Raw genomic sequence first — 16,896 nt, forward strand, 5'->3', positions numbered from 1 at the left:
GGGAATGGGGGATTCCTTCTACAAAAACAATCACTTACAGGTAAGATGTGAGATAGCATTCACATCTTACATAAAGTGAGGTGAACAAGTTGCTAGAACTTCACCAACAGCCAATGCTCTGTGCAACACATAAATGAGTAGGCAAAACTAATCCAAAAAAAAAGAAAAGGCAAAGCCAGAGATTGTCAATCTACCTAGTATAACAACCAAATTATCTCAGCCCTCTAAAAGAAGGGCTCTGTGATCTCAAATCACACATTTACCTAGTGCCTATCATGGTCATAAGCTGTGCCATGTGCCACTGGCAGAGGGAGACCATTTAAAACATGGTAGACTCCTTGCTGTCACACAACATACTTTTTTTTTTTTTCCTTAGAGAGAGGGGAAGAGAGGGAGAAAGAGAGGGAGAGAGACATCAATGTGTGAGAGAAACATTGATCAGTTGCCTCTTTGCACACGCCCCCAACTGGGGACCAGGCCCACAGCCCAGGCATGTGTCCTGACCGGGAACTGAACTAGCAACCTTTCTCTTTGTGGGCCAATGCCCAATCAACTGAGCCACACAAGTTAGGGCACGAAACGTACGCTTTAGATGTGATGATTTCATATACATATGCATAATATGAAATAACATCTATGTAGATGTATACATGCATTTATGTATACACATATACATACATACAATGTATATACATATATGTATGTATAAATGTAGCAGTGAAATTAAAATTTATTTTTCCGCGAACATGTAAACGAGTGTTGTCATTTTCCAAGTAGTCATTCTAGAATGACTTGAACTTATTTATTCCAAAGAGATACTGTCACTGATTATTTTCCAACTCCACTTGTAGAATTAGCTTTAGAATGACACAGGGAAAAAAATTAGCTCATCATTTTATAGACACACTTACACAGAACTGTGTCTGGCAAAAATAGGTGCTCTGTAAATGTCTAGTATGTCTGTGTGTAATTACTGGCCACCCTTTAAAAAAATGTATCACAGACCTTGAAAGCAACTTCTAAAAAAATCAACAATGTTCTGAGAATGAGATCACCAGAGCTTCAAGTTAAATGTGTAATTTTCCAACGTAACTATTTAAAGACAAACTTGAACACCTTACTTATTGTACTTATAAGATGTGTAAGTTGAAACATGTTTGTTTTTAATGTCACACTTTATTTACATTAAAGATTATTAAATAAATATATAACTGCCAAATAATAACTAATACTACAAACTCCACAGAAATTCAAAAGAGGACATAAATATCTAAGGCATCTTGAGGACTTAAAAAGTTACAGTACAATTCCTGCCTATAAAAAGTTGCAAGTTAACTTTATAAAGAGAGATTTAGCTACACCCTGAAGAATACATAGAATTCATTGTCACTGGCAAGGAGCCAAGAAGAGCATTCCAAGTGAGAGGAAACTCAAAAGAACCTAAGAAGAGAATGGTAGACCAGAAGAGAAATGAAGCTGGGGTTGAGAGCTTAGTCCCAGTGGTTGGATGAATCATTATCAAATAAGAAATAAAGCAAAGTAACAGTATACTAAAGGAAAGTGTTTCCAAGAAAGTCCTCTGTGCCACGTTGGTGTTTGTTCACACCCCCCATCTGGCTGCCTGCTGGCTTCCAGCGCTTGGATTTACCCATGTGGAAAAACAGCCCTTTCTTTGACAATACCAAAATCACTACCTCTGCCCTGAAATGAAACAAGAAACACTTATTTCAGACTCTAATTTAGATGATAATCTCATCAAAAGCAGAGAATGTCTTTTTTCACACAGTACCCAATCAGCAGTGTCAAAATAGGTATTCCAGTAAGTAAGGAATTGTAAGTTAACAATGAAAAACACCTTAAGATTGTCCATAAAGCCCCATTAGGGCTATAATTTAAAAGACTGACAATATCGAGTACTGGTGAGGATGCAGGAGTTTCTGGAGCCCTTATACACTGCTGGTGGGAAAGTTAGATAGGACAACCACTTAGGAAAAGTTAAGCAGTTTCTAAAAGTTAAACATACCCAACAACCTGGCAATTCCATGCATATTTACCTAAGAGAAACAAGTGCCTATGCCCACAAAAAGGCTTCTATAAAAACGTTCAGGCCACACTACAAAGTGAATGTACTTAATACCACTGAACTGTACACCTAAAAATGGTTAAAATAATAAATTCTGTGTTATGTATATTTTACTGCAATAAGAAATGTTTAGAATAACTTTATTCATAATAGTTAAAAACTGGAAACAACACAAATTTCCATCAACCTTAGAACAGTGTGGACAAGAGACTATATCATGACATGGCCACTGTCTGACTACTACCAGACCCAAGACCTAGATCCTAGCCAAAACAGACTGCTTCCCAAAATCCCCTCACAGACTGTCTGATGGACCCCACCCTATGCACCATGGAGGGTTTGCGCTCGTTCTAGAAACAGGCAGTGGCCCTCCTAGGGCAAGCAAGCATTCCTCTTATCTGGGGCATGCCCCAGTACCACTATCCACCCTGCCTGTCCTCTACAACCCCTTAGCACCTGCCATGTCGCTGTAGGGCAGATGACACCCATGCTGTCTCCCCACTGCCACAGCCCAAGACCAGCATATGTAAGTTCCCATGATAAACTCTTGATATAATGATGGAGTTGTCAGTCTCTTCCTAGAGTCTCTTAGCCGAGGGGAACTTTACATAACAAATAGGTAAGCAAACTGTGACATACTTACAACACAATAGACTATAGCACAGCAATATAAAACTACTGATTCCTGCAAAAACGCAGATGAATCTCAAAAACATTGAGCACAAAAAGTTCAAATCAAATTATATGAAGCCCAAGAGCAGGCAAAACAAATCTATGACTGTGTTAAGTCAAAACAGTGGTTATCACCCTGGCCAGTGTGGCTCAGTTGGTTGCAGCGTCATCCTGTGGGCTGAAAGGTCACAGGTTCGATTCCTGGTCAGGGCACTTACAAGAAGACAACCAGTTGGTCAATCAATCTTTCTCTCTTCTCCCTCAAAAAGCAATGAAAAAAAAAAGAAGTCCTCAGGTGAGAATTTAAAAAACAAAGTGTTATGTTAGGGAGGACGTGTACTGACTAGCAAGGAAGCATGAAGGAACTTTTTTCAGGGGATGGAAACGTTCTGTATCTTAATATGGGTGGTGGTTACAAAAGGTACAAACGTAGGAAAAATTTCATGAAGCCATGCCCTTAAGACCTCACCATAATTAACAATGCCTCAATAAAAATAAAGGAACAAAAAAAAGAAAACCCAACATGTGGAACACCCCAGTCAATGTCCAGGGTTTACATTTTGTTGCCCTCACCAAATAAGAGCTCACGATAAAAAGTGTCCCTGGGGTGTTGTAGGATCTGTCTTATTCAGGGCAATATCTTTTTAAGGTCTGACCAGAGTAATTTTAGAACACACAACATATCAATTGATTTTTGAGCCTTTTTATAATTCACTGAATTTTTTAATTCTAAATATATTTTATTCTTATTAGAACCCAAATGACCATTTGAACTTTTTTTAAAGTTCATAATACCATAACAAATGGTCATTCCCAATATAACAGAAAGGTATAATGGAGTGAGGCATTTGGACTCTCTGACCACAGTTAATAAACCAAGTAAAAAATTCCACACTATATTTATTTACTTACTTCTAAAAGGTTTTATTTATTTATTTTTAGAGAGAGGGGACACAAGGGAGAAAGAGAGGGAGAGAAACATCTACGTGTGAGAAACATCAATCAGCTGCCTCTTGCACATGACCCAACCCGGGACTGAGCCCACAACTAAGGCACACACCCCGACTGGGACTCAAACCAGCAGACTTTTTGTTTTGCAGGATGATGCTCAACCAACTGAGTCACACCAGTCAGGGCAGATCCCACACTTTTACTGAGTTAGCCAAAAAGTTCATTTAGTTTTTTTCCATACGATGTCTCTAGTAGTGCTTAGTTGTATTTCACTTCATTAGAAACAATTCTCTTAGACTGCACTGTGACAGCTGTCATATCAGCATGCATTTAAAAAAACTTACCAAAATAGGTAAATTTTTGTGTAGCCATTTTAATATTGAAGATGAAAGAAGATACACAACATTTTCGGCATATTATGCTTTATTATTTCAAGAAAGGTAAAAATGCAACTGAAACGCAAAAAAAGATTTGTACAGTGTATGGAGAAGGTGCTGTGACTGATCAAATGTGTCAAAAGTGGTTTGCAAAATGTCTTGGTACTACTAACATTTTAGCCAAATAATTCTTTGCTGTGGGGCTGTCTTACACATTGGAAGATGTTTAGCAGCACCCTGGCCTCTACCCAGTAGAAGCCAACAGCAGGAGATAGCCAACATACTCAAAATATCTAAATCCAAGTTATTGGTGAAAATGAAAAATATGTCTTTTATTTTATGGAAAAAACTAAACAGGCTTCTTGGCCAACCCAATGCATAAGTTTCCTTAATACACAAGGCCTGTCCAGAAAAAGTCCAACCATGGTTAATATAATGAGAATGGTTTGTGTGACATCGATGTAACCTGGCAGCCAAGGAGAGTGGACTGGAGTGCGCATGCATGAATAATGACGACTTCACTGTACTAGTCAGTGGGGATGGTAGACTCCGTTGAGTGAGCACGTGTACTGTGTAGCCATTGCATTCAAAATGACTGAGCACACAGAGCAACAAACCTGTATCAAACTTTGTGTTAAGTTTGAACATTCCTCCGCAAAAACTATTGGGATCATTCAGAAGGCCGCAGCTATGGGCAACTGGTGATTGGCAGCTTCATCACGACAATGCACCTCCTCGTGCATCATGTCTCATGCAGGGTTTTTTGGCGAAACATCAAATCGCCCAGGTGACTCAACCCCCCTACAGCCCAGATTTGGTACCCTGTGACTTCTGGCTTTTCCCAAAACTAAAATCACCTTTGAAAAGGAAGAGATTTCAGACCCCAGATGAGATTCAGGAAAATATGACCGGGCAGCTGAAGGCGACTGGGAGAACTGTGTGAGGTCCCAGGGTGCCTACTCTGAAGGGTTTGAAGGGGGCTGAGGCTCTTTGTCCATTGTACAATATTTCTTGTATCTTGTATCTTCTTCAATCAATGTCTCTAGTTTTCATATTACATGGCTGGATACCTTCTGGACAGACCTAGTACTTTTAAATTCTTCACAGGTTCATGAAAGAAATGAATAATCCACTCAGATCTATATTCTTAAGTTTCAAAATAAAATCAGTTACTCTCAAGTATGGATTCAACTATTCTAAACAGTAAATCAGCTAACAGACATTTACCTATAATAATAACAGTCTTCATAATCTGTTATTATCTTCTTCATCTCCCCTGCTAGAATATAAGCTCCAAAAAGTAAGGGATCTTACTACCTGTTTTGTTAACAGCTATATCCCCAGACCATAAAACAGTGCCTGGCACATAAGTAGGTATTAAATATTTTCCCATAAATGATCAGTTCATTTAATAGACTAATCAAGTAAAGTAACTACAAAACAAGATAAGTTATTTCCAACCAACCAGCCCAATTCAAATGTTTCTCTATAGAAATTGAGCCTTAGAAGGGTTTTCTTTTCTTTTCCCCTTGGTTATAACACTTCTTTTCCAGCTATCTTTCCTTTCTCTAAGAAAAACATTCTAAGAGTTAACAAACTCACGTGTGTTACCAACTGAGTATTTCTGGGTTAATCACACAATTTCAACGTTTCTTTATCTTTAATAAAAAGACACTGGGATAGATTCATACATTACCAGATAGCATGGAGCTTGGCACTAAGAATAAAGAGAAGAAAGACAAAGTCCCTGCCCTTCCAGAGCTAGGAAGACAGATGAGTATGTAACACAGGGGGATCAATTCCCTGGCAGAGCATGCATGGCATTCCATGATACTACAAACACCACCCCTAATCACACCAAGAAGATTGGGGCAAGGGGGTCACTTTCCAGAAGAAGCCTCTGCCATTCAGGGACAAATACAAGCCAAAAGAACAGTGGGATTTCAGAGAGAAGCAATGGCTCACACTAAGGAAGTAATTTGATATATCTGGACTAGATGCTGTGGGTGACGGAACAGTGGAAGATAAGGATGTGGCTGAGGGGATGGTAGTAGACAAGGCTGGAGAGATAAACAGGGAATGGTACTTTGGTAATATTAGATCAGAGGCAGGGGTCAGTTATGGGGTTATTATAGTAACAAAGAAGAAAATCAATAAAGACCTAAGAGTTCCTACGACCTCTTCACCTTCTCATCCCACAGCACTGTTCCTAGGTGACCATTCTTGCCCAAAGCTTCATTTTTTCCCCCCTCTATCTCAAACTAGTATTCTCCAGCAGTGGACGGACTCTCCTTTGAGATCTAGACCCATATACACCAACTTTCCAAAATTAATCTCTCCTCTGAAACCTCAAAGATCCTTCAAACACAACATATCCAACACTAAACTCATGACTCACCCCAGAACCCAGTCTTCGCTTCCTGTGCTTCCTATCGCTGCCAATGGGAGCACCACCCATCCACTTGGATAAGCTGGAAACCTGGGAGGCACCCTCAATGCTTCCTAAGTCTTCTCCATCATTCCCTGCTTCAATCTAGCGCCATGTCCTGTCGGTCTTTTCTCCAAATATTGTACAGATCTATCCACTTCTGTCCTACCACACAACCACCACCATTTGGGTAGCTACCATCTTTTGCCTAAACCACAGCAACAGATTCACATCCTCTCCTAATTCTACATTCTCTCTTCATCCCCTTCCAATCTATTCTCAAGCTGCAACCACAGTTTGTTTGTTTTTAATGTCAATCAGCCTGCCTTACTTTTATGCCCTCATACCCACCACCAGGAGCTCCATCAAGATCCTGTCAATGTTGCTCACCAGTACCTCGTTTCCCCATGGAGTGGGTACTTGTTAAGTACTTGAGCCAAGAGATGTAAGAATTTTAGGAATTTGGAAGTAGCCAGCACCAAATGGCAGAGATGAACTAAAGTGAAGACTAAGTACCCACTGAACTTGTCGTCGGCAGCCGTCCGTCTCGAGAGACGATGGTGTAGCTTCTTAAGAGTCTATCTGCACCGCCGAGAATGGTTGTGCAGTCCGACTCGGGAGTGACACGGTATCTGTCTCCTCCCGTGTTGAATCGACATCTTGCGATGACGCTGGAGTGTCCTCTCCAGTGAAGCTGAAGCTACAGAGCCTGGGCAGGGTGATATGGAGGGTCTGCTGTTGCCTAGGATACTATTTAGTAACCTTGTCCAGAACAATTTCAGTGGAGCTGTAAGAGCAGAAATCAGATGACAGTGGATCAAAAGAATGGGCAGAGGAAAGTAGAAACACATTGATCTTCTTCTGATAACATAGATGGCAAAGAAGAATGAACACAATGGTTAGGTATGGGTTTGTTTTTGTTTTAAAGTAGGGAGAGATTTGTGCATGAGCACAGGATAAAGAGAAAGACCCAGAGGAGGAAGAAGAAGAAACTAGAAAACAAACAGCTCACTGATAAGTCCCTGAGGCTAGAAGGGTTGGGATTTGTGAGAGAACAGAAGAATTAACCTTTAACTGAGCCTAAGGAAAAGGAGATAAGGATACTGTTGGATTCAGAAGTCTGCATGTGGGAGAGTCGAGAAGATGTGGTGGTTCCTCTATTTCCTCCTAAAATGCTGAATAAGAATTTTTTCAGCTCTATAAGAAGACACTCTCTGTCTTTGTTGGACAAGTACAGTATGTATGCTTGTGTGTGTATTCTATGTATTTTTTTCTTGTGTTGGATTTATTACTGGATACCAAGAGCAATGTTTGATGTCTACCAATATCAGCCACCTTTTATTGTTATAAAGCCTCTAACAGAAAAAAGAGCTCCAACCATAGTCTCTAGAAATCGGTGGTAATTGTTCCCAATAGTGAATTCAGCAGAGCGGTGCTAGAAAATTTCGCATAGGTTTTATACCAAGAATGACTACTATTTTCCATCCCTTTTACCCTCTATTCAATAGAACTTAAAACCTGATACAGCTGCTATTACATATTCCTTTTTAAAAGCTACCAAATCACTCTCATGGGTGACTTTAAGCATTGGCAAAGAGGTCACAGCTTTTCAGCAGGGAAATAAAACCAGGGTTCCCTGTGGGGTCAGCCAATAGTTTATCAGTTACTCATCAGAAAAACAATAGTTTAAAAGGACACACATAATAAGAATGGGAGAAGATGGGTATAGGAAAAAGCTGCTGACATTAAAATAAAATTTAAAATTAATCCCTTGTCAGTTTAATGGTGTTGCCATATAATGGAAGATGTGTTTGTTTTCAAAGGGGGGAAAACATCCAGAAATTTGCACTCATCGCTCCCTCAACTGTTATCGGGAAGAAGCAGACTCCATCCAGCTGGATTTGGGGTAGTGTAAACAACTTTGCTAAATTGCTTGGCAGAGTACATCTGCATCAAACCATTAAATTCTGGAATTCACTCTATTAAAATCAAATCATTAGCCAAGAAGAATTAGCAGGCAACTATTTTCATGCAAAACAGATATAAAATAAAAACCAAGAGCAATACATATGGATGATTCATTTTCATTCATAACTTTACGTGCTGCATAAGGCAAACTATTGTTTCAGATCTTTGCTGCTCTCTAACAGCCATCTCTATACAATGTTGAGTATTGTTTCAATACTAGAACAATTTAAGCTTTTACTCTGTATCTAAAAGTCCCTGGGTTAACATCCAAAGAAACCTGGCACTGCAACAAAGCTGATTTGTAACAAGTCTCAGCCTTTAAGCAAATTGCTTATTAATGCAGAACTGAAGTTGCTGTTCAGATCCTAATTAATAAGCTATGTATCTCCAGAAGTGTCCCCCACTTTACACCCTCCAAAACTGTGCAGAATTTTTCTTACACATTATTTTCCATTACAGCATGGATGGTGGAGGGCTTTAACAGGTGGTGAAAACCGTCAACAAAATGCTGATGGGGGGGACGGGGGGGAGTTCAGACCAAAGCATCACCAGTGCTACTTAATAAATGACGCAGCAGCAGCTAAGGGGGAGGGCTGGGGTATCCACATGTATTCCACAGCCAAGATTCCCCAGACTCTAAAATAAGCTGGCTTACATGGAAAGGACAGCCTCTTAGGACATGTCCACAGCTTTAAAAGACCTCATAAACAAAGAGGCAACAAGATTTACAGGATAATTCCAATTATATGAGGCTGAGTGGATAAACCAGCTGTGGTACATTTACACAATGGAATACTACTCAGCCATATAAAGGAAGAAAATTTTACCCTTTGCGGCAGCATGGATGAACCTGGAGAACATTATAAGTGAAATAAGCCAGTCAGAGAAAGACAAGTACCATACGATTTCACTCCTATGTGGAATCTAATGAACAAACTGAGCTAAGAAGCAAAATAGAGACAGACTCATAGATAGAGAGCAGACTGACAGGGCAGGATTGGGGAGGTGGGGGAGTGGGGGTGGGGTGGAGGGATTGAATAAAAAATTAAAAATAACTCATGAACACAGAAAACAGTGGGGTGATTGCTGGAAAGAGGGGGTGGTAGGTGGAGGTGGAAGAGGGTATGCAGGGGATAAATAGTGATGGAAAGAAAAAAAGACAACTAAGCTAATTTGTTTAGGATTGCACACATAGGTAGTTAATGTATTTTAACAAGCAAATTATAATTGTGATGACCTCTTTTGGGGAGAAATTGTGATTGGGAGAGAATACTTCAAAGAGGCAATTTACTATTTCTTGACCTGGTGATGATTACAAGGCTTATTTTTTAACTATAAACTCACATGTTTTGTGCACGTTTCTGTATACATAGTATAGTATTTCATAATAGAAACTGCTGAGAAAGAGAGTGCGCGTGCAAGAGGGAGTCAGACAGTGACAAAGGCCAACCGCGAGACCTAACGGTTCCTCGGCAGAGTGCAGGCAGGCGTTCCATCAGTGCTGAGGGGAATGCATGTTGGGTGACAAAAGGACAGCAGTGAGTTTCCTCTGAACACTTACTAAATATATTTCAGTTCATTATGTTTCCAGACTTCTTTGCAAACAAATGGGTGAAATGTTAAGAGTTTGGAAAGATCGTATAAATAGTAACAAATGGAAGAGAACTTTAAGACTGGATTTCCTATTTTATTTAGGGTAAATAAACATTTTTTTCAATGAGTAGAGATTTACATAATTAGGATTAAAACATACCCTGTATACAATACCCTGAAATTAGAACAATCTACAAAATTAATTTTTCATGCAGAAAAGGCAAGATAAAGCAAACTAATGGAAATAATTCCTTAGAACTTAGCAGAACATGCAATATTCAGGAAGGCAAAGAGTAAAAGAGTGGGAATGAGGGAGGGAGAGAGAGAACAAACAAATGGAGGAGTAAAATCATTTCCAGACACTGCTTTTAAAATTAAGTGTCCATGGCTGAAGTGTTTTGGGGCAGTGGGGGCTGGGGCAATGGGGGCTTGGGCGTGGGGAACTGATACATTAGTTCATTAAAACATAAAAGAAGGAAAGAGACTATTTTGCAGGAAAACTGATGTTGCTGAGCAAGACTAGAAAATAGTTCCAATGAACTCAATATGCACTAATACATAGATACCATTAAGTATAAACAGTCACTGAATAAATGTTAACATACATGGAGATAAAACAGACAGAGCCAGAAAACAATCCTTGGTAAGACTGGTTTTATATATTTGTGTACATGCAGAAGTGCTAAATCTGGATCTAATTTCTTCATGACAAAACCCAGTTTTCTGCAACATCCTCACAATCCCAGAGGGAATTTCTTTTCATCTTATGGCATGTTTGAAAAAAAATCTTCACAGCAACAAATTTTAGCTCCCTAGGAGAAGAAGGCCATGCAGACAATAGGGAAGGGAAGGAGGAAGGAAGAGAAATCTGCCTTCCCAAACAAAGCCACGCACAGGCTCCAGAGGATAAACAGCCAAGTAAAATAATCCTTCCAGAAGATAGAGCAGCAAGGGTGGGGAGCTGGAAGGAAGGAGGGTATAATCACACCTTCCCTTCACAAACTGTAATTAGAAGAAACACTAACTGGCCAGATCTCTCTCAGGAGACCTCTTGGGCTCACCTGGGCCTGTTTTATTAATCAGGCTTCTCCTCAGTATCTCTCCCTCTTTGTCCCCCTCATATCTCCCTCCCTTTCTCTTCCCTCTCTCCTCCCTCTCTCCTACAAACAAAAAGCTAGAAGTAAAATGAGTTTCCACAGCAAAATAGTTGCAGATGTTCTACCTTGGAATATACTCCTGGATCAAGAGCTGGTCACTTGATATGCAGGGCTAGGGACCAGAGGCTGGTACAAAATGGCTCTGCTCTGTGGCCTTTTCACCTTCATAGTACCCAATGCTCCTAAGTTTCCTGATGCCTCTGAGCTCATGAGACAAAGAACAATGAAGCCAGGACTCCATTAAACGGCTGGTGGTTAGACTGGCAGAAAACAAAACCGTCACCCAGCCTTGCTTACACCACTACCAGAGCCTCACTCAACAACTCTTGTTGTGTGCATTTTCCTTTCAATTCCAGAAAATTAATTTAAATGTAGCCTGTGATGAAACAAGTGATAATTATGTTCTAAAACAATGAGCAACTCTAAAAGTGTGAGGAATTAGAATACTCTTTTCTTAAGCTTTCAGATGATCATAATATGTGATTTATTTTTACTTTCTCCCAATATAAATCACACTAGTAAATTAAAAGGGGAGAATTCTTCTACCAAATTACACACTAATGGCTCTTAACCCATAATTAAAGTATCACTAACAGCAGCTTAAAGCCACAGCCAACCATGAGCACATTTATTAGGACCTAAGTTTTCAGCACCAAGTAATTATGTAAATATAATCGTCAGCCATCTTGAGAAAACTCCATGGTCTAACCAGCTCCCTACTCCCTTGGGGAAATATTCTTTTATGAACTGGCATTACACAGGGCCTCCTCCTCTGCGCAATCAGAAAGAAAGTAAAGCAAACAGAGGTACCAGTGCAGCAAGGGGAGCAAATGCCAACAAGACTGGTCACCTAGAGTTCTCATAACTGTCTTTCCTGAACATCACAACAGCCTATAAACCTAGATGAGCAACGAACTGACTTCAGAGTAATGAAAAGTCCAGGACAGGCACTGTAATCCAGGATGTCACCATGCTAGGACTGCAAAGGTCCTGGGGACAGAGAGGTCTCTGACATCAATGAGCTAATAATTAAGAAGACAAGCTATTGAATAATTCTGGAGAGGCAGTATGCTATCATGGAATAGTCAAAACCACTGACTGGGTTCTCACCACAATTCAATTCTGTTACAAACTCTCTTAATACACTTGAAGAGACAATTTACCTTCCTGGGCCTCAGTTTCCTTGGCAAAAACAAGGCAAATGTATTAGAGGATGCCAACGCTCTGCAAATAATTAGATCATTAGAGAATGCAAGACAGTATATAACCAAGGGTGAATTATACAGTATCAACTTCAGCTGTGACTGGAAAGAGTTTACTCATTTTTTTTTTGAGTCAGCCACTTGCCGAGCGCCATATTAGGCACCATGCCAGGACTGAGAGATCCAGCGGTGACCAAGACCAGGCCATGCCCTCAGGAGGCTTTCAATCTCCTAGTGGCGTGTTCCGAGGAGAGTTCAGAGGGGATAAAAGAAAGGCTGGGGTTGGACTATAATCTTTCATGAAGATGGAGACAAAACTGGGATTCAAGTGGGCATAATGTGAATATTCAGTGATGTGATGAATAATGAACTGGTTAACTGCTGAGGGTTGTGGAACTAAACCATGAGGTTTTCAAACAACATATTAACACAAGCAGAGTTCTGCTAATTTGCTCATCACCAATGAAGGTAATTAGTTTCCAGAAATTAACCAGACTTAGATTCTTTCTCCCTTTTGCCAATCTTCACCTCCTCCCCCAACAGGCCCCACCCCAAACCTACTATTTATGGTTGTTTTTGTTTTTTTTTTTTTAATTTTCTTTTCAGTCAGCAGTCACCAAGCAGAGTCTGTTTTCACTGTGGGATTTTAGAAAGACATTGTATGCTACAACACAATTGGCTTTAAAAGACCCATTTGTGTATAAGTTGCTAGAGAGGTTGAAGAAAGATAGTGCAGAAACAGTTTATTTTGTGGAGTAGAGCTATGTGTACTACAACGAAGGAATATGGTTATAACTAACCTAGAGAGTTAGAATAATCATCAACATCTTAATTTTTAAAACTAAAAATTCAGAAAATTTGTCCCTTATTCTTTTTTTTTTTTTAAATCTTCACCCAAGGATATGTTTTACTGATTTTAGAAAGGAGAGAAACATAGATGTGAGAGAGAAACATCTCTCAGTTGCCCCCCCCCCATATGTACCTCAACCAGGAATAGAACCCACAGCCTAGATATGCCTCCTAACTGGGGCTCGAACCCGCAGCTTTTTGGTGCACAGGATGACGCTCCAACCCACTGAGCCACCTGGCCAGTGCTGTCCCTTAAGAGCCGTGAAACCTGCCTGTGCCTTAGTGAAATTAAATGCTGCCTACCAACTGTACATTCCATTTTCCAATAACTTCCCTGAAATGCTGGTGAGCTGATATGTTTAATACAAATATTCTTAAAGTGTTGAATTTAAAGGAGCAATAACTTCCAACTTTTCTTTTTAAAAATTTCCTTCGAAGATTTATGCCCTTCTTAAAAACACCCTTCTGAGTTCAGAGCAGATGTGTGTGCACTGTTTGCAATGAGAAAACCACTAGCATATAAACAACCTACTATAAACACCACTCAAATTTTGCTGTGCTTTTCTTCATATCCTGTGTATTTATTTTGGTGTTAAAATAATGTTAACTTTCATAATAAGGAAAATAGCAGCAGATGTTTAAACCAAACAGACTATAGCATATCATCCCACATATCTACTTGGCTTTCAAAATCAAAGTTTCTTCCTCATAAATAAGGAGGGAGGCTAGAAGACTACTCATGTATTTTACATACTACAGAACAACAAATCAACCTGGAGCAGCTTTCCATAAGCATTTCCTCACCACCACCACCAATTGGAGACATAAAAAATTAATGTGATATCAATTTCCTAACAATCTTTATATTCCTTTCTTAAGCTGGTCATTATATTTTATTTTGAAAATATCATATTACTCAATGATAAAGATACAGAAATTACCTTAGTTTTTAATGTCTTGTTCACTAAAAAGTTAAAAAATTAACTGCAGTAACTTGATTTCACAGGAAACAAGCCCAGTCACTTGCTGTTTAGACTATTATGAAGAAATCTGCCTTTTAAATGGGTGATACTTACTGCAGCAGATTCAAATAAAGCAATTTACCAAAATTCTCATTATTGGGACAGGTAGGAGGGGGAAAATCCTTTAAAAAAAAAAAAAAACTTAAGTATGAAACCCTTATCCACAGAGCTCTTTAAAAAAAAGCATGAATGACATTTTTTCCCCTTGAAGGGGAAAGGATAAGTTTTCAACTGATTAGGCAACAGGCCTGAGATTTTTACATGTAAAGTACAAGTGGATTGGCTCACCCTCCCAAGTTCCTTCAATGTTTTCTTTTTCAAGAGAAATGTTCAGTTTACTATAAGAGAAAACATGGAAACTGCTGCCTGCTGAATTAGAAAGATGTCTCCTCAATTTGTATGTTGTTAGAACGAAAAACATTCCCCCTGCCAAGCTGAATTCCCCCGGAGATGCCTCTCTGGCCACTCAAATCCAGGCCATTACTACTTTTTCATATCGCACGTAGATAATGTTCCAACAGATTAAGAAATCACTTTTTCTCTTCTTATTACGCACAGAGACAGCTTGAAATACTACAACACAATAGGGAAACACCTCATGGTTTAGTAAGTGGTAATAAACAATAAGAATTCAGAGCCTTTTTTTTTTTTTTTTTTTTTTTTTGAGCTTTCTGGTTGCTGTGTTGTGCAATCACAAAGGACCAGAGTGTGGAGGGGAACATCCTTCAATGTCAGAACACTCTTGGAGCTGTACAGGAAATGGGAAATCAGACAAAGAGCCAGTCTGTGCTCTGTGACACGAGTGCCCTTCCAGTCCCCCAAAATGAATAGAAAAATTCTTCATTGTTTGGGACAATTGGTCCCAAAAACAAAAACTTACTGTAACTTTCTGTTCCTCTCTACATGAAAACCCAAAGTGCTGCTGTAATACAACACAAATACTGTAGATGGTGTATGTTTAAAATAAATATCAATGCAAACAACAACAACAACAAAAAAAACCCTTCACATTTAACTTTTACGTGGGTCCTAAAAATTCATCCCCTAAAGAAAACACCAACAGAAATTAAAAAATACATTTTTAAGAGTTAAAAATCTGAAGTTAGTACATTACTAAGCATAAAGGAAACTTTTAATTTTATATTTCACCTCCTCCCAACCCCCAGCCCTCACTACTGTACCCCTTAAGACTAAGATACAAATAACAAACTTTGAAAAGTGAAAGCAGTAGAGAACAGCAGCTCGTTTTCAAAGTACCCTCAAGTCCCAAGAAAAGAAAACAAAAAGTACACATTCAGAACCCTACAGGAGTGGTCTTGATAAAGGCAACAGGATAGCGAGTTCTAGAACAGAACCTCTACCTTCATAGCACAGAATGCCGATATTGTTGTTCATCTTGTCCAAGTACTGGTAGTTCAACAGGTCCATCTTCATAAATAGCATTTATTGGGCTAGCACAGAAAACCAGCTCTTTGCTTTCGCCCCAAAAAGAGTACGTTTCAAAAATCAATTATTGCTGAGTAGCTCCTGGCTCTTCTCTTAAACTTCACCAAGACGGAGGCCCGGCCTCAAACGAGCAAAACAAAGTATGTAAAAGTTAAAAAAAAAAAAAAAAAACCACACACACAGGCAAAAAAAATTGAACTCACACAAAACCCTTCCAGGGTTTAGTTGTTGTAGATGGTATACGTTTTGTATCCTCAATGGAGCATTTAGAAATCGTTTCAGAAGTCTTTACCAGTCTTTCTTCGAAATAAAAAAGGAGTGAAAAAGAAAAGCTCGAAGCACATTTCCTAGGACAAAGCCCCGCTGGCGTTCCTCGCAGCCCGCTGCAAGTTCACTGCGCTGACATGCTGGCTATGCGTGGTATGACTCGTATGTAAACGAACTTCCTCTTCCCAGCGGGAGCGCGCCGAGCATGCGCACTGAATCCCGGGGGCTCTGCAAATGTCAGGGATATTTTCTGCACAAGATCAGCTTCTAAATGTATTAAGTGTTTGAAAGAAAAAGAAAAAGGAGGTGGAGAGTCTGTACCGAGGGGCCTCAGCGGAGCTGCTCTTGACAGGAAGCAGCCGTGCCACTGCAAAAACCGTAGGAGGAAAAGAAAACCCAGGAAGTTTCTTTTTCAGAAGCTGAGTAAAAAGTAAAAAATCCATCATGGAAGCAAACTTCCATGGAATTTAACTCTAGTGTAACTTCTCTTTGGGGTTTCAGAAACCCAATGTGTTTTGCTATGGTACATATACCACACTTATTTTGTAAGGTTTTCTTTCTTTTTAAAATTATCTTATAAATTCTGTTTACACTTCATCTATATATTTAAAATTTTGGTGTTAATGTTACATATAATTTCTCTCAGAAGCCTCAGAACTTATGTGGACAGGACTGAGACAGTATTACCTTTTAACAGTAGAGGAAACTGAGGCTCAGAGGGATTAAATGACTGGCCCATGGACCCAAAATAGTTGGGAGAACTACTTTTAGTGTTTTCTTCCCGTAGTATTATAACCTTTTTAAAAAATGGAAAGGAGGGAACGAAAGCTGTTCCATTTGCATATTACAGGCTAGTAGCATGCTACCATTATGTTCCTTAT

General features: G+C 39.4%; 1 protein-coding gene across 3 annotated transcripts in view; it reads right to left on the reverse strand.

The window, feature by feature from the left end:
- Nucleotides 1–16,896, reverse strand: part of VGLL4 (vestigial like family member 4) — a 139,720-nt gene that overhangs the window by 70,379 nt on the left and 52,445 nt on the right. Inside the window, exon 1 of one of the 3 annotated variants that reach the window (XM_090284181.1) lies at nucleotides 15,664–16,162. The exons of the other annotated variants lie outside the window; for them this stretch is intronic. Within the exon in view, the coding sequence (XP_090140307.1) occupies nucleotides 15,664–15,745 (82 nt within the window). The 5' untranslated portion in view covers nucleotides 15,746–16,162. Of the gene's footprint in view, nucleotides 1–15,663; nucleotides 16,163–16,896 lie in introns of those variants that run through there. 3 annotated transcript variants of the gene reach the window in all.

Source organism: Furipterus horrens, unplaced genomic scaffold, assembly GCF_987537825.1.
Source record: "Furipterus horrens unplaced genomic scaffold, mFurHor1.1.pri manual_scaffold_7, whole genome shotgun sequence".
Lineage (NCBI taxonomy): Eukaryota > Metazoa > Chordata > Mammalia > Chiroptera > Furipteridae > Furipterus > Furipterus horrens.